The sequence below is a fragment of the Panthera uncia genome, chromosome D2 (genome assembly GCF_023721935.1).
Source record: "Panthera uncia isolate 11264 chromosome D2, Puncia_PCG_1.0, whole genome shotgun sequence".
In the NCBI taxonomy this organism is placed as follows: Eukaryota; Metazoa; Chordata; class Mammalia; order Carnivora; family Felidae; genus Panthera; species Panthera uncia.
The window spans coordinates 58,182,803-58,198,288 of record NC_064818.1 but is presented as its reverse complement, the minus strand read 5'-3'; the positions used below and the strand labels follow the sequence as shown (position 1 = coordinate 58,198,288).

General features: G+C 39.5%; 1 protein-coding gene across 2 annotated transcripts in view; it reads left to right on the top strand.

Moving 5' to 3' along the window:
- The first annotated feature begins 1,506 nt into the window (after nucleotides 1-1,506).
- Nucleotides 1,507-15,486, top strand: part of OGA (O-GlcNAcase) — a 28,308-nt gene continuing 14,328 nt past the window's right edge. The window contains exons 1-8 of one of the 2 annotated variants that reach the window (XM_049645592.1): nucleotides 1,507-1,670; nucleotides 2,370-2,642; nucleotides 6,498-6,549; nucleotides 6,980-7,077; nucleotides 8,667-8,797; nucleotides 10,285-10,456; nucleotides 12,770-12,868; nucleotides 13,720-14,004. In XM_049645592.1, coding sequence (XP_049501549.1) covers nucleotides 2,444-2,642; nucleotides 6,498-6,549; nucleotides 6,980-7,077; nucleotides 8,667-8,797; nucleotides 10,285-10,456; nucleotides 12,770-12,868; nucleotides 13,720-14,004 — 1,036 coding nt within the window. In that variant the 5' untranslated portion in view covers nucleotides 1,507-1,670; nucleotides 2,370-2,443. Of the gene's footprint in view, nucleotides 1,671-1,985; nucleotides 2,643-6,497; nucleotides 6,550-6,979; nucleotides 7,078-8,666; nucleotides 8,798-10,284; nucleotides 10,457-12,769; nucleotides 12,869-13,719; nucleotides 14,005-15,486 lie in introns of those variants that run through there. The other variant, XM_049645593.1, reaches the window with a different exon arrangement.

Below are 15,486 nucleotides of genomic sequence, written 5' to 3'. Positions count from 1 at the left end.
GCTGTGGATTCTCTGTGTATGTCTCTCTCTGTCCCTCCCCTGCTCACACTCTGTCTCTCTATCTTGCTCAAAAATAAACATCAAAAATATTTTAAGAAGTAATAAAATTTAGTAGTCTTCATTTCTTCCTCTTCCTCTACTCCTTTATTTTTTTTATTTTTAAAAAGTAATCTCTATGTCCAACATGGCACTCGAACTCTCACAACTCCCAGGCTCTACCAACTGGGGCAGCTGCCCCCTCCCTCTATTCTACTGCCACCACCAAAGATGCACCACAGCTCTGCGTTTCCACGGCTATTCCCTAGGCCAAGCCACTATCATGATTCACTCATAGATTGCTACTTATTCTTCTATCTGGAGTAGCCTTTCCTTGCTGTGGTTACTCTATCACATCATTAGATTTCCTCCCTTTATAGCACTTATTACAAATTGAGTCCCTGTGTATGTACTGAATTTGCTATTGTGTGTTTCTCTAACCAGAATTTAAACTGAGAATTTAAAACGAATGAATGTATCTCATTCATTCCAGAGGTATTTACCATAGGCCTACGAACCTCTGGTTCCTGTTGTAGGTACTAGAGGGTAGAGGTGTGTAGCAAGAGCTTCCCTTCAAGTTTGAGAGGTGCAGATCTGGAAAGTGGATCTTGCCTGGGCCGTGGACCCCAGAGTCAGAACAGTAGATGAAACTGTGGCTGCTGACTTGATAGCAGTTGCCACCGCATGAGGCAAAGGGGAAAGTGTCATGAGACCAAGGGCTGGGGTCAGCTGGAATGATAACTCCAGATCCTCCAAAGATATCTAAGAAAATGTTTGCCTGTAACCCCCTTCTCAATGCTCTAGGACTAAAAAGAAGAGGGACTATGAGAGCTAAGTTGGGCTACCGCTGAAAGAGTTGAATGTGAGACCAAAATGTAAAATGGACGATACTAAGTAAGTCTTAATGATCAGAATGAGCGTGAGCTGCTCATTTCACACACTTCGCAAGCTGAGACAGATCTCTCAACCGACGTAAATGTAAACAGCGCCTACTGACAGGGCTACAGGGAACTCTGAGCACAAACAACAGCAAGAGGACCTAAGCCCATCTAGGGCTCAGGGAAGGATTCCTTAAGGAAATGGTATTTATGCTAAGGCCCAAGGGATCTCAGTTCTCCCTTAAACACAGTTCACATTCTCCATTCCCAAAGATGCCAGGCCTTTTCAACCCTTGCTACACTTGTACTCTGTTCCATAAGCCTGGAGTGCTCTCTTTCTTTGCTTCTCCCCTACTCTAGCTCCTACTCATCCTTTACGTTCCAGCTCAAAAAGCGAAACCATGGCTGCCACCTCTCTCCAAAGGAGGATTAAGTCAGTCCGTCCTCTGGGGTCCCGTAACATTTGGGCACACCGTGCGGGCATTGTGTATGTACTTGCTTGTCTCCATCGCCATACTGTGAGCTCATAGTGACCCAAGAGCCCAGCAAGTGGCAAGCTCAATTAGTGTCTGCTGAACGAAGGAATGAACAAAAGACTTAATTTTTAAAGGGATTAGCGCCAAGCTGGGGGTTGGGGAAAATGATTCAAGGCAGAGGGGTGAGCTGAGCTCCTTGGAATGTTATCTTCACAGAACCGATCCTGGGTCAGGGTGATGTAATGAGCCAACCTATTAGAAGAATCTCAATAGAAAATAGGTCAGTTTCTTCGTATCTCTTTAAGAACTAGAGGCTTCGTTCCCGCGCTTGCGCATTGAAAGAGTAAACACCTCTTTTTCATCCCCCTTCCCCATTGCCTCAACCGGTTGCAGCCTCCTCCCATACTCCCCTTCTTCAGAAGGGGTAATGGTCCGTTCCAGGGCGCCTGCCTTGTCCTAGAGGGTGGTGAGCACAAATGGTACATTCCATCGTCCTCATTATCTTCCGCTTTTCGCTTCTCCTCTGTTCTATTTCCCCCTATCGAATGAAGCGCAATAGGCTGGCCCAAAAGAAGGCGGGGGAGTCGGGCTGAGGGGACCGGTCTGAGCCGGTCTCCGGCGCAGGCGCAGTGCGGATAAACAGGAAGCGGGCGGTAGAAGCAGCGGTGGTGGAGACCTAGGGGCTTTGAGGGGGAACAGCGGAAGAGCTAAGATTATCGGGAAGCAGCAGAAGCTAACTGCGACCAAGAAAAGGAGGTTTGGCTATCTGCCTCCAGAGAACGAGAGGTCGCGGCCTCGCCCTCCGCTTGGGCTTCCGGCTCCCCAGCTTAGGCTGAGGCAGCGGCTGACAAAGGGCTCGCGCCGGTGCCGCCGCCCTTCTCATCCGGGCATTCGGGTCCCTGCGGAAGGGAGGGGGAAGGGCAGAGGGGGAGGGGAAGGAGCACGAAGGGCGCGCGCTTGGAGCCGAGGCCCTTTCCAGGGCTCCGGGCCGGCGGCCCAACGGACGGAGGCCGAGGAGGACCTGCAGAGGTGGCGGCGGCCGGGGGCAGGAGGATGGTGCAGAAGGAGAGCCAGGCGGCGCTGGAGGAGCGGGAGAGCGAGCTGAACTCCAACCCTGCTGCTTCCGCGGGGGCATCGTTGGAGCCGCCAGCAGCTCCGGCCCCCGGAGAAGACAACCCAGCCGGGGCCGGGGGAGCAGCGGTGGCTGGGGCTGCAGGAGGAGCTCGGAGGTTCCTATGTGGCGTAGTGGAAGGTGAGCGCTGTGGCGCGGGCTGGGCGAGAACGTCCTCCTTCCCGTTCCGTCCCAGTAACATTCTCTGCTCGTGTGGGGGATACTTTAGGAGGCTCTAAAAAGGTGTCACTCTTTGGGCCCTGAAACTTGATCCTGTTTTGGAGAGGGGAGAGGCGAGATGGTGGGCAAGTCTTCTCTCACGTTGTTATCCAGCGTTGAATTCCCCTCTGGCTATTAACATGCCTGACCCCACCCGCCTTGGGCTGGAGCCAGGCCTGGCTCCTGCGGAGGCGGTAGTAAGGAGCCTAGTGTTAGGCTCTGAGTTACAAGTCTTTGTACCTTGGGATCTTGTTCCGTAGGGTGGTCTATGTTCAAATGGAAAAACGTGTATAGTCCCGCTGTCCTCACCCGTGGGGGGAAAAAATAAATCCACACGGATGTGCTTGTTGTATTCTGGGAGCGAAGAGAAGCACAGTGGAGCTGATTTTACAAATTCCCCTTTGCTTAGATTTTTTTTTTTTTTTTGTAGTCCCTGCCCCCCACCCTTTGAAGATTCTTTTGCAGCCTAGAAAATTGTCCTTTGCCAGCTGCTGTGCTTTGGCTCTAGGAGATGAAGCTTTGACTTAGATAGTATCAGGGGTACAGAATTTTAATTTAGGAGCTGCAGAAGAGGTTTAAAATGTTTTTTTGACTTTCTCACTTCCCATTTAAAAAGAATGCAGGATTTATTTAATTATTTAATTTGATTATTTATTTTTGTCGTTGGGGAAAATGACCTGAAGATTGTATCGCAGTTTATGAATATAGTGAATATTCGACCAAGTATTCTATGGAAGCATGAGTCAGTTGCCTTATTGCTGTTTCCTTGAGTACAGCATGTATTTTAATTTTCTGAAGTCTTTTGGCCTACTTAGAGTTTCATAGTTGTTTGCCTTATTAGTTCTTTCCTATATGTAATGGGATGCATGGGAGTAACACTGTATAAGAATTAGTTGTTACAAAAGACCAAAAAGGTATGGAGAAGTAGAAAGGTTTCCCTATACGTTGAGAGCTTCAGCTTTTCTAGTATTGTCAGCCTACAAAGAGTGTTTATTTGAAGGATGGGTCGTGGTTGTGGTATTTTAGATAAAGCTTAATTGGAGGAGAAAACAGACTACTATGTAGCTACAGTAAGGAGTGAAACAGTTCTGCAGAGTTAAAGGTCTTGTAGAATTTGGGGGGAAGACAGAATGGAAAGCTACTTATGTATTTGGAGTCCATGTTTGTGGAAACATGATTGCTCTGTGTGACTTAATCTGTTGGTGTATTTATTTGGGCTTGTTTGCGTGCATGGAGATTCTAGAAAAAGTCTATTTTATCATCAGGGATCTTTGGGTGGAGGGTTGAAGAGTGCTGGAGGATACAGAAATTTTAGAGCTAGACGAGAGTGAGGCTAAAGAAATTTTGTCTATTACATCTTCAGTAATTATGGAGAAAAGCTTGTGGTTTAAGTTGGTTTGTTTTTTCAGAATAGTATTGAAAGGGAACTACTCAGAGAATAGAGTTGTCTGTTATCTATTGTCCCTCCTCCCTCCATATCTCTCTGTATTTTTTTGGTGACTGAGCACCTGATTTTTTTTTAAGTACTCCTAAGTTGGTATTCCTAAAATGAATGAAGAAAGGAAATAACGTAGGGATTGGCAGGATTCCTTTTTAAAAATGTTCTTTCCCTCACAAATCTTTGTTGGTTGTAACTTGCATAATAGCACTGCTTCCTCTTTGTGGTGCCAGTTAACCAAAACCATGAACCTGACTCAGAGTAAAGTTAGGGCTTCTGAAGATAAAAATGTTTCTTTTATATATTGAAGCAATTCTAAAGGAGTGTTTAATGCCTATTCCTTGGAGAGAAAAATGATAATGCTAAATGTTGTAGGAAAGCTGTAAAGACGTATAAAATTTACCTAATGTTTAAAAAAATTTTTTTTAATTCTTTAAATGTTTATACATGCGGGGGAGGGGCAGAGAGAGGAGGAGACACACAATCTGAAGCAGGCTTCAGGCTCTGAGCTGTCAGCACAGGGTGGTTTGAAACCTCGAACCAGGAGATCATGACCTGAGCCAGAGTCAGAGTCTGACGCTTAACCCACTAAGCCATCCAAGTGCCCCTAAGTTACTTGTAAGAAGGTAACTGAATTATTGATGGAAAGTGCTACAGTTTCATACATAGTATGCAATGAATTTTTGTTTTGTTGTCTTTGTCCATGTTTGTTGTGCAGAGTAACCATCGTGTCTAGAGACTGGAGTTTAATACGTTACAGAAATGTCAGTTTTAGGTAGTCTTAAGTAGACTGTGTGTGTATTTTTTCTGCGTGTGTGTGTGTGAGAGAGAATAGCATTTTATGTTCATAATATGTTAACCATCTTCATGGTATTCCTGAGGGGCTGTCCTCCTCTCTCTCTCTTTTTTTTTTTTTTTTAATTTTTTAAAAATGTTTATTTATTTTTGAGACAGAGAGAGACAGAGCATGAGCAGGGGAGGGGCAGAGAGAGAGGGAGACACAGAATCCGAAGCAGCTCCAGGCTCTGAGCTGTCAGCAGAGAGCCTGACACGGGGCTCGAACTCACAGACCGCGAGATCATGACCTGAGCCACCCAGGCGCCCCTGTCCTTCTCTCTTGCAGGTGATTAGACCGAGACAGGTGGAAAATAAAGGTTAGGCAAACTATAAGGTCTGATTCACACACAGTGGAGCTGCAAGTACCAGTTTGGTGCTTATATCAGGACTGAAGTCATTCCTCTGCTGGTTTGTTTCCTGCATTATGCACTACTAGTGATTTACCTCCCTTCTGGGACAGTGGAGCAAGTCATATTCTTGCATTTCCAGTTGTTCAAACCTTTGCTCTGGAGTTGAGACTCCTCAAGAGTTTCCTTTTTGGGCCAGTTCCACTGTTGAGTTTGCTGTGAATTTAGTTTAAGGCATTTTTGGTCCCTTTTATTGTATCAGGAACTTAAAAAAAAAATAAGGCGATCATAAAATTGGTTCAATCAGATTCTTTCCTAATTCTGTTCCTGTTTTTTTCCCTACTTTTTTTTTTAATCTCCCACTCTAAAGGCAATTCAATTCCTCTCTCAAGTAGTGGTTGTTATTATTAGTGGTTTGGGATTACTTTGCTTCCCCTTCCTCTATTGTAAGATTGAGATCTTTTAAAAAGTTAGGTTTAGGGGTACCTGGGTAGCTCAGTCTGCTCAGGTCATGATCTCAGGGTTTGGTTGGTGAGTTTGAGCCCAGTGCAGGCTCTGTGCTGACAGCTCGGAGCCTGGAACCTGCTTGGGATCCTCAGTCTCCCTTTCTCTCTGCCTCTGTCTCTCAAAAATAAACATTAAAGAAAAAAAAAAAAAGAAAGTTAGGTTTAGGGGTACCTGGCTGGCCCAGTCGGAGCATCTAACTCTTGATCTCTGGATCCTAAGTTCCAGCATGGCATTGGGTGTGGAGTTTATTTTTTAAAAGTTTTTTTAAAGTTAGGTTTTGGGATGCCTGTCTCCCTCTCTCTGTGCCCCTCCTCTGCTCATGTTCTGTCTCTCTCAAAAATAAACATTAAAAAAATTTTTTTTAAAATATTGCATAAGTAATAAGTGTTAATGGTAGAAACATAAGAAAATTTACCTAAATAAAAGGGGAATAAAAGTCATTTTATAATATCACTATCCAGAGACACCTTAATGAGTTTTTTTTTTCCCAAAGACATCTTAATATTTTACTAAATACCCTTTGGATATATGGTACACACTTTTTTTCAGAATGGGATTATATTGTATGTTTTGTAATCTGCTTTTGTCAATAAATTGTTTACCACATTTTGAAACTTGAAAATAATTTCATTCTTACTTTGAATCTAGGATTTTATGGAAGACCTTGGGTTATGGAACAGAGAAAAGAACTCTTTAGAAGGTAAATTTTTTACTTTGTGAAGTAGTCTTAAACCATCAATATTTCCTTTTATTTGAAGATAAACTAACACTGAATAGGCCATATGAATTTTGATGATTTCTCAGTTGCAGAAGTTATTTGACCTTGGTCTTTTACCTTTCCTTCACCTAGGCCAGGGGTTTTCAAAGTTTCTGGGGAAGCTGAATAGGTTTTGGGCTTTATCTGTGTCATTCAGAGCTATTGTTTTTATTTAAGACTTTAATTTGTTGGCATTCCTTATAATATTTAATTTTTTACAATTCCGCTAGATTACAAAAAGGTTAAAAGCTGTTGTCCCAGAATATTACTAGCTTTTTAAGAGATGGAGATGCTCCAAGGAAAGGAAAAATTTGGGATTTACAGCCTTTACATGTTGCCTATTTATACATATGTAATTTTATTTCCCCTTAAGGCTCCAGAAATGGGAATTAAATACATACTTGTATGCCCCAAAAGATGACTACAAACATAGGATGTTTTGGCGAGAGATGTATTCAGTGGAAGAAGCTGGTAATCTTTTTCTTTTTAATCCATAAATTCAGAATATGGGAAGAAAAGAGCTGTAATGTACATTATAAGAATTTTATTAAATATTTCGTTTTCTCTTTGTAGGTCGTTTCCATTTTTATTATCTGGTAAATTCTGTGTGAGTTAGTGTAGATTGAAAGAAGTACTAATGTTGGCCGGCCATGGTGTGATTCATGGTTATGGCAGTCTGACTCCCACCTGTTCTGTAATCAAATTATACCGTTTAACTTCTGTCAGTGGTCTAAACAGTGGGCCATTGAACAAAGAGGTACTAAAGCAGGACTAGGCCTGGGGCAGGGCAAGTGAGGTGCCGCCTTGGGTACAAAGTTTAAGTAAGGGACTCCCAAAAAAAATCAGTGATGAAGATAAATAGTATCTTATGCAATTTTTAAACCAAGATTAATGCAAAAAAAAAAAAAAATCCATGAGCAAGATACCAAAATTTTAAGTAAAAACAGGATCAGTATTACTGGTCCTTTTGCTTCAGACTCAAGAATGGCTTGGTCTTGATCACTTGATTACTTGGTTTTGTCTTTATTTAAAATAAAGGCCTCACCCTAGTCTAGGCTTATACTGAAGTGAAAAGCCATCATAAACTATCCTTGTTATGTGTGTTCTTAATGTTAAGTTAAATACATAAATACATAGTAAATACATAGTAAATAGAGTAGGACATAACAGAACCTCCTTATAAATTAGACAAGTGGTGCTTTTCTTTGGGGACTTACAAACGGGGAAACATTTCATACTTGGAATTAAAATGGTACACATACGTAGCTAATAAGATAACTTGGTTATAGAGTGCAGCCAAAACACTGAAAGCAGAAAGTTTTCTTAAATTACAAAGAAGCAATTAAAATGTATCCTATCTCCATCTAGTGTTTTTGTTTACCATTCTATATAATTTAAGTGTGTGTTCAACCTAATTATTTTTTGGGTGCTGGTAATGAAATTTTATGTGATCAATAATCAAAATATAGTCAAATGACTATCTTGAGATACCACTGAAAGTTATGTAAAGATAGGTCTGCTGGTGTATAGAATAGAATTTAGTTTTACTTAGGAAAATTGTCACATTTTTAAAACTTCAGATTTGTAATGAGTATTTTCTGTAGTTATAAAGACAAGGATTGTTAAGGCTGTCACTTAACCCTGGTTGTTAAGAACACATTTTTCTTTTCTTCCAAATTATAAAGTAGTTATATGTAGATTTTTTTTATATAAGAATTTCAGTTCAGAGACTGCAAAAAATGAAAACCATACATCTCAAACAATGTAGGAAATAAAGATGGCTTATGTTCAGTAAGAGAAGTAATGCTTAATTCAATATTTTTGAGAAATGGCAATGAAAGAATGCTTTATTGATTTTAGGGTGACATTAAGCCACATGAGGTTTGTGGCATTTTGTATGACTTATCACGTTGGACATGACCATCATGTAAAATTTCAGGGATTTTTCCTTTCTTGACCTATTGTAAATTGGAGAAAATGACCTCTTGTCTTTAGTTGAAAAGTGAAGGTTCTTTTAGTTTTCTGTGCTGCATTCTAAAAACGTGGACTCTCTTCTTCAGAGCAACTTATGACACTCATCTCTGCTGCACGAGAATATGAGATAGAGTTCATCTATGCTATCTCACCTGGATTGGATATTACCTTTTCTAACCCCAAGGAAGTATCTACATTGAAACGCAAACTGGACCAGGTAGCTTTACTTTTTCATTATTTCCCCCTGATTCAGTATACCGGAAACAAAGTTTTCTGAGTTGCTTTTAATGATGTTAAAAGGACACCAAATTTATACTTCTTTGCTTCTGTACAATTTTTTTTACCTTCATGCTTTTGGTAGAGAGTATTTTCTAACATGAGTCAAGAGAGCTTTACTGGAGGTAGCAGTGCTTCTCAGACTTTGGTTTGCATAAGAACTGCTATAGAAGAAATGCTTAGAAGTGATGCTTAAAAAGTTGCTAATAGGGTTCATTTCCAGAGATTCTTAAACTGACTTGGGGTGGAAATACAGACTTGGGAGTGGGGACTTACTTCAGAATTCAGGTTGTCCAGGGGTGCCTGGGTGCCTGAGGTCATGATCTCACAGTTGTGAGATTGAGCCCTGAGTCAGGCTCCGCAGTTGGCCTAATCCTTCTTAAGATTCTCTCTTTCTCTTTCCCTCCGTCCCTCCCCTGTGCATGTGATATCGCTCTTTCCCTTTCTTTCTCAAAGAAAGAAAAAAAATTTAAAAAAATTCAGGTTGTCCAGAATCGCATTTTGAGAAGCTCTGTATATTATTGGGTACTTGACTGAATTTGTGATTGAGGTTAATAGAAACAGGGTGTTACCTGTTAGATGTAAGTGCCTTTACATGTAATATGTTAATATGGACAAGAAGTATAATCCAGTCTCCATATGGTTGACTGGTTTCCAAAGATCAGAAGGAAAACAGACTAGGTAAACAAGTAAGCTATTGGTAAGCCTGATTGGAATCAAATTCTGCTTCACATAAAAGCCGCACATTTTTTCTGGTAAAGTAAATTTGCTGATACATAATACATGTATATGTTTGCGTGTTTCTTTAGGCAAAGGTTTATATTATTGATGGCATTAAGATGGTAAAAAATTTAATAAGGAGGTTTAATTTCCATGAATATGCTTTTTAAGAGGTTATCTCCCTATCTGATCAAATACTGTGTTCCTTCTGATTCATGGACTAGTTAGGTTTATGTGCAGAGATTAATTAGGATCAGTGTGTCTTTGGGACTAGAACAAGCCTAGGTTTTTCATCTCTTGAGTTCACTTACCATTTCTGTTTTTCTGTCTGTCTGGTCTTCTATAATCAGCAGCCAGGGAGGTAGGGATAGGCCATATCGTTGAAGCTTTGTTGGAGCATACTGCATTCAAACTCAAATGAAAAATGGGTTCCAACTTGTCTAGCTGTTTAACATAGAAAATGTAAAAAAAATTGGTGTGGCTTTGAACATTCTACTAAGAAAAATGTTTGACTTTTAGATAGAGCTATTAAGTGTCTACATTAATATTTTTAATCCTATTTTTTATGTAAGCTCTGTGCCCAGTGTGGAGCTTGAAGTCATGACCCTGAGATCAAGAGTTGCATGTTTTACGGACTGATCCAGCCAGGCGTTTATTTACTTAAAAAGAGCTGCTAAATCATCTTTTTCCCCCCCCTGCTTTTCCTAGGTTTCTCAGTTTGGGTGCAGGTCATTTGCCTTGCTTTTTGATGATATTGACCATAATATGTGCGCAGCAGACAAAGAGGTATTCAGTTCTTTTGCTCATGCCCAGGTCTCCATTACAAATGAAATTTATCAATACCTAGGAGAGCCAGAAACTTTCCTCTTCTGTCCCACAGGTATTGTATATAATAGATTTATATTTAACTAGACTTCTTGAAATACATCATTTTCAAAGAACTATATATGGCCTTTATTGTGTTGTCCCCTCTCCCTTTGGTGTATAAAAGTAGGAATTCTTTTTCTAGAAGACATTTCTCAAGGTCTTACACTTGAGAAATTTTAGGGACTAATAAATGGCAACTGAACAGGCAAAAGATTTCATGTATTTTTTAGTACTGGAAGTGTATGAACTTTAAATTTTCAGGATTAAAGGAAGGATAGTATTATCAAATGTAAAACTAGAAAACAAATTTACATTGCTTTTAACTTAGTCACTTCTCATTTCCTCCTACTTGTTCCTTTTTTCTGCCTATGCATATCTGTATCTTTTTTCACTCCTCCTACTTCCATCTGGGCTCTTCTGGAATTCCAGGACTCAGCATAGAAAACTTGCTAAATAACGCCCCCCCACCCCCCACCCTGCCCCACTTTTCCTCTCTCCCCTTGCCTCCCTGGTTCCTTCCATTGATAATGTATTAGCCTCTTTTAGTTGCCTCCCTCAAAATTAGGCTTATAAGGAATTTCCCCTTGACTTCTTTTTCAGGAAGAGATAAATAAATTTGTTCTAAGAAATTTTGTCTGAATTATTTAACTTTGTGTATATGTCTGAGAATCCTGTGAGCCACGAACCTTATCTCAGAGGTCTGATATAACAGGAGTACTCAAATAATGTTTAATAAGATTATATTGGGAATTACTTAATTCATTGCAAATTACTATTTGTTATCTTTTAATGTTTTCTTAAATGTTTACTTATTGTTTTAAATTTAAAATTATGCTTTATTATTATTATTTTTTAATTTACATCAAGTTAGTTAGCATATAGTGCAAATAATGATTTCAGGAGTAGAATCCAGTGATTCATCCCCTACATAAAACACCCAGTACTCATTCCAACAAGTGTCTTCCTTAATGCCCCTTGCCCATTTAGCCCATCCCCTACCTACAACGCCTCTAGCAACCCTCAGTTTGTTCTCTGTATTTAAGAATCTCTTATGTTTTGTCCCCCTCCCTGTTGTTATATTATTTTTGCTTCCCTTCCCTTATGTTCATCTGTTTCGTATCTTAAATTCCACATATGAGTGAAGTCATACGGTATTTTTCTCTAATATCGCTTAGCATAATATACTCTAGTTCCATCCACGTTGTTGCAAATGGTAAGATTTCATTTTTGATTGCCGAGTGATACTCCATTGTATGTATGTATGTTTATATATGCCACTTTATCCATTCATCTGTCGATGGACATTTGGGCTCTTTCTATACTTTGGCTGTTGTTAATAGCGCTGCTATAAACATTGGGGTGCATGTACCCCTTCAAAACAGCACATCTGTATCCTTTGGATAAATACCTAGTAGTGTAATTGCTGAGTTGTAGGGTAGTTATATTTTTAATTTTGGGGGGAACCTCCATACTGTATTCCAGAGTGGCTGCACCAGTTTGCATTGCCACCAGCAGTGCAAAAGGGTTCCTCTTTCTCCGCATCCTCACCAACATCTGTTGTTGCCTAAGTTAATTTTAGCCATTCTGACAGGTGTGAAGTGCTGTCTCATTGTGGTTTTGATTTCTGTTTCCCTGATAATGAGTGGTGGTGAGCATTTTTTTCAAGTGTCTGTTTATCTGGGTGTCTTCTTTGGAAGAGTGTCTATTCATGTCTTTTGCCCATTTCTTCTTCACTGGGTTTGTTTTTTGGGTGTTGAGTTTGTTAAGTTCTTTATAGAGTTTGGGTACTAACTCTTTATTTGATATGTCATTTGCAAATATCTTTTCCCATTCCATTGGTTCCCTTTTAGTTTTGCTGATTGTTTTCTTTGCAGTGCAGAAGCTGCAAATTGCTATTTAGTTGCAGTTGAGTCTTAATAACATGGCACATAATACTGCATTTTGTCTGTTATGATATTGTCAATTCATTTTGTTTGGCCTCTAGTTGTAAGAGAAATGTAGCCAATTCAAAGTATGTAGAAAATACTAAACATTCTAATTATTTCTTTAGTAAACTTGTATTTCTAATGACTGTAGGATCATAAGGATTGATATGTATTATTGGGGGAAGAGTATCAGATTTTATGAATTGATTCTTATTTTTATTTTTAATTGATTCTTTAATGAACTATCCACTTGAGTTTAATTCCTTTGAGATGCGACTTGGAAGCTCTTTATCATTTGTATGAAAAGAATTTAGAATTGGTAGACATTTTTTCCCCCCATTTAAAAACTCGTGACCATTTCACTCCTAACTATTTTACTTAATTTTCCTTTTTACATTCAGAATATTGTGGCACTTTCTGTTACCCAAATGTGTCTCAGTCTCCTTATTTAAGGACTGTGGGTGAAAAGCTTCTCCCTGGAATTGAGGTGCTTTGGACAGGTAAGTCTTTAAGATTTATACAGTAAAACTTTAGTTAACTAGAACTTAGAAATTGGTTTTTCTGGTTAATTGGATACTTTTTGAAAACAACTTTAACCAGAAAACTTTGTTGTTAAAATTCCCTTTTATGAAGTATACATTCTTCATTTAGTATAAAAAACATCTTTAAGGATTTTGCAGTGAATCTGAGTATCAGTTGCTGATAAATAATAGATGTGTAGGGAACTGGGCTAAAAAGTATTGATCTCAGCCATAGGGGGAGAGTGTTTTATAAAATGAAAGCTATCCTGCCGAATTGACAGTTATTAATCAACGAGCTGTATTATAATGGAAAAAGAAATTGTTTACATGAAATTTTTTTTTTGTTTATTTATTTTTGAGACACAGACAGAGGTGAGCAGGGGAGGGACAGAGAGAGAGAGAGAGAGACAGAGACAGAATCTGAAGCAGACTCCAGGCTCTCAGCTGTCAGCACAGAGTCCAGTGTGGGGCTGGAACTCCTGAACCTTGAGATCATGACCTGAGTCAAAGTTGGATGCTTAACTAACTGAGCCCCTCGGGCACCCCAACAATTTGTTCCTTATAACATATCAGTTTGAGGAAGCCTGCCCAAACCTTAAATATTCATATCTTTTTACTACTAATTCCATTCCTAGAAATCTGACCTGAGGAAATATTGGGGAGGGGTTGGGTAAAACTGAACACTCAAAAAGACATGTTGCTGTGTTACTTTGAAAAGAAAAATTGTCAGAAAGTACATAAATAACAAAATACAATAAAAAATTGAATTCAGTATATTTTGAAGAATCATGTTTGAGGGTCTTTTAACAAATGGTTGTCATTATTTCTAGGTCCGAAAGTTGTTTCTAAAGAAATTCCAGTGGAGTCTATTGAAGAGGTTTCTAAGATTATTAAGAGAGCTCCAGTAATCTGGGATAACATTCATGCTAATGATTATGATCAGAAGAGACTATTTCTGGGCCCATACAAAGGAAGATCCACAGAACTCATCCCACGGTTAAAAGGAGTCCTTACTAATCCAAATTGTGAATTTGAAGCCAACTATGTTGCTATCCACACCCTTGCCACCTGGTACAAATCAAACATGAATGGAGTGAGAAAAGATGTAGTGATGAGTAAGTAGACTGCTTAATCCTTGACCTTGCAGGGAGACCTGGGGTTAACTAGAGCTATTGTCAAGTGCAGGTTTGTCATCATAATTTAAGAGATTTTTTGAAGTATGTTGTTTAGTCCTATGAGTGAGGTGTATATGTGAGAGAAGGAGGGATCAGAGGATCAGAGGGCTGAGTGGCTTTGGACAAACTACTTAATAACTTCTTGGCCTCAGTTCTTTGCTTTTCTCTCCCCCGCCAGTTCTTTACTTTTAAAATGTGACTTTGAAATCGGAGCACTAGTTTTTTAGTGTTCCTGTTATTCCTGGAATTATTCCCATTCAATTTATGTTTTCTGGTGGTTTTTATTAAATGGGGTATTTTAGATCACTAGCTGTTACCTGAATTACTTCATATATCATTTAGATTTCAGCTTATATTAATGGAACATATTCTGTGTTGTCATTTTAGACATTGGCTTACTGATTTTTTATTCATGAAAAATTCCCAGTTGAGTTTCTAAGTAAGAATGCTGGCTAGTTGTTTATTCATTATATTTAAACACTTAGTAAGATTTGGCAAGTGCACCTTCCTGGCACTAAAGATGCAAAGAATAAAGTAGTCCCCGCTTTTGAAGAACATGGTCTGGTTTTGGATAAAGCATATAGGCGACTGTGCTGTTGTTTGATAAATGCTGAGGAAATTGTTTACAAAGTGCTGTGGGAACACAGAGGAGGGAATGCTTATTTCTGCTAAGCAAAAGTGCTAAGAAACCATTTCCTAGAGGAGAGGTATACTTACGAGTATCACAGTATGAGTAGAGGTGCCGGGCATGAAAGGGTTGGTGGACAAGAGGTAAAAGCACTGGACATTGAAAAGTTGAAGTTACTGAATTTGGCCTCGTTTGGGGCTATGGGAATGTCACATCATGGTGCTCGGGTATGGTATGTAGTCATATAGTTGTGTTCTCTTTCTCAGTTCTGTACTCCTTCCAGTTCTGTTTATTGGATTAATGCCTCCCTTTAAGGCTCAATCATTGTGGACCACCCCCTTGAATTAAAAAAAAAAAAACAACAAAATATAGTCTCAGTTCCCTCTGGGTACATGGCATCTACCTCCTACCGCTTTTAAGGCAGAGCATGAAGCACATTAAGGAGTGGTAGCCAGACTGGGCCATGTGCAGGGAATATGAAGGAAAGCTAAGAGTAGAAGGTTTTGGATACTAAGCCAGAGTTCAGACTTCATTTTCTCTAACACTATGCTGGTTTAGAGTTTCATTATGTGCTTATTTATTATCTGTGCTTAATATGTGGGTTCTCTATTGGTTTTTCTCTTTCCCCCTCAATATACTTACTAATTTGCTTGTATGTTTTCGTAATGATTTTCCCATTAATTTATAAGCCCCTCAAGGGTAGGGAATGTTATCTTTATGGAAATCATATGCCTTTAACTTCACAGTCCCAACGATTGGCACTCTGAACATTTATGACTGACTTTTCCAGTGAT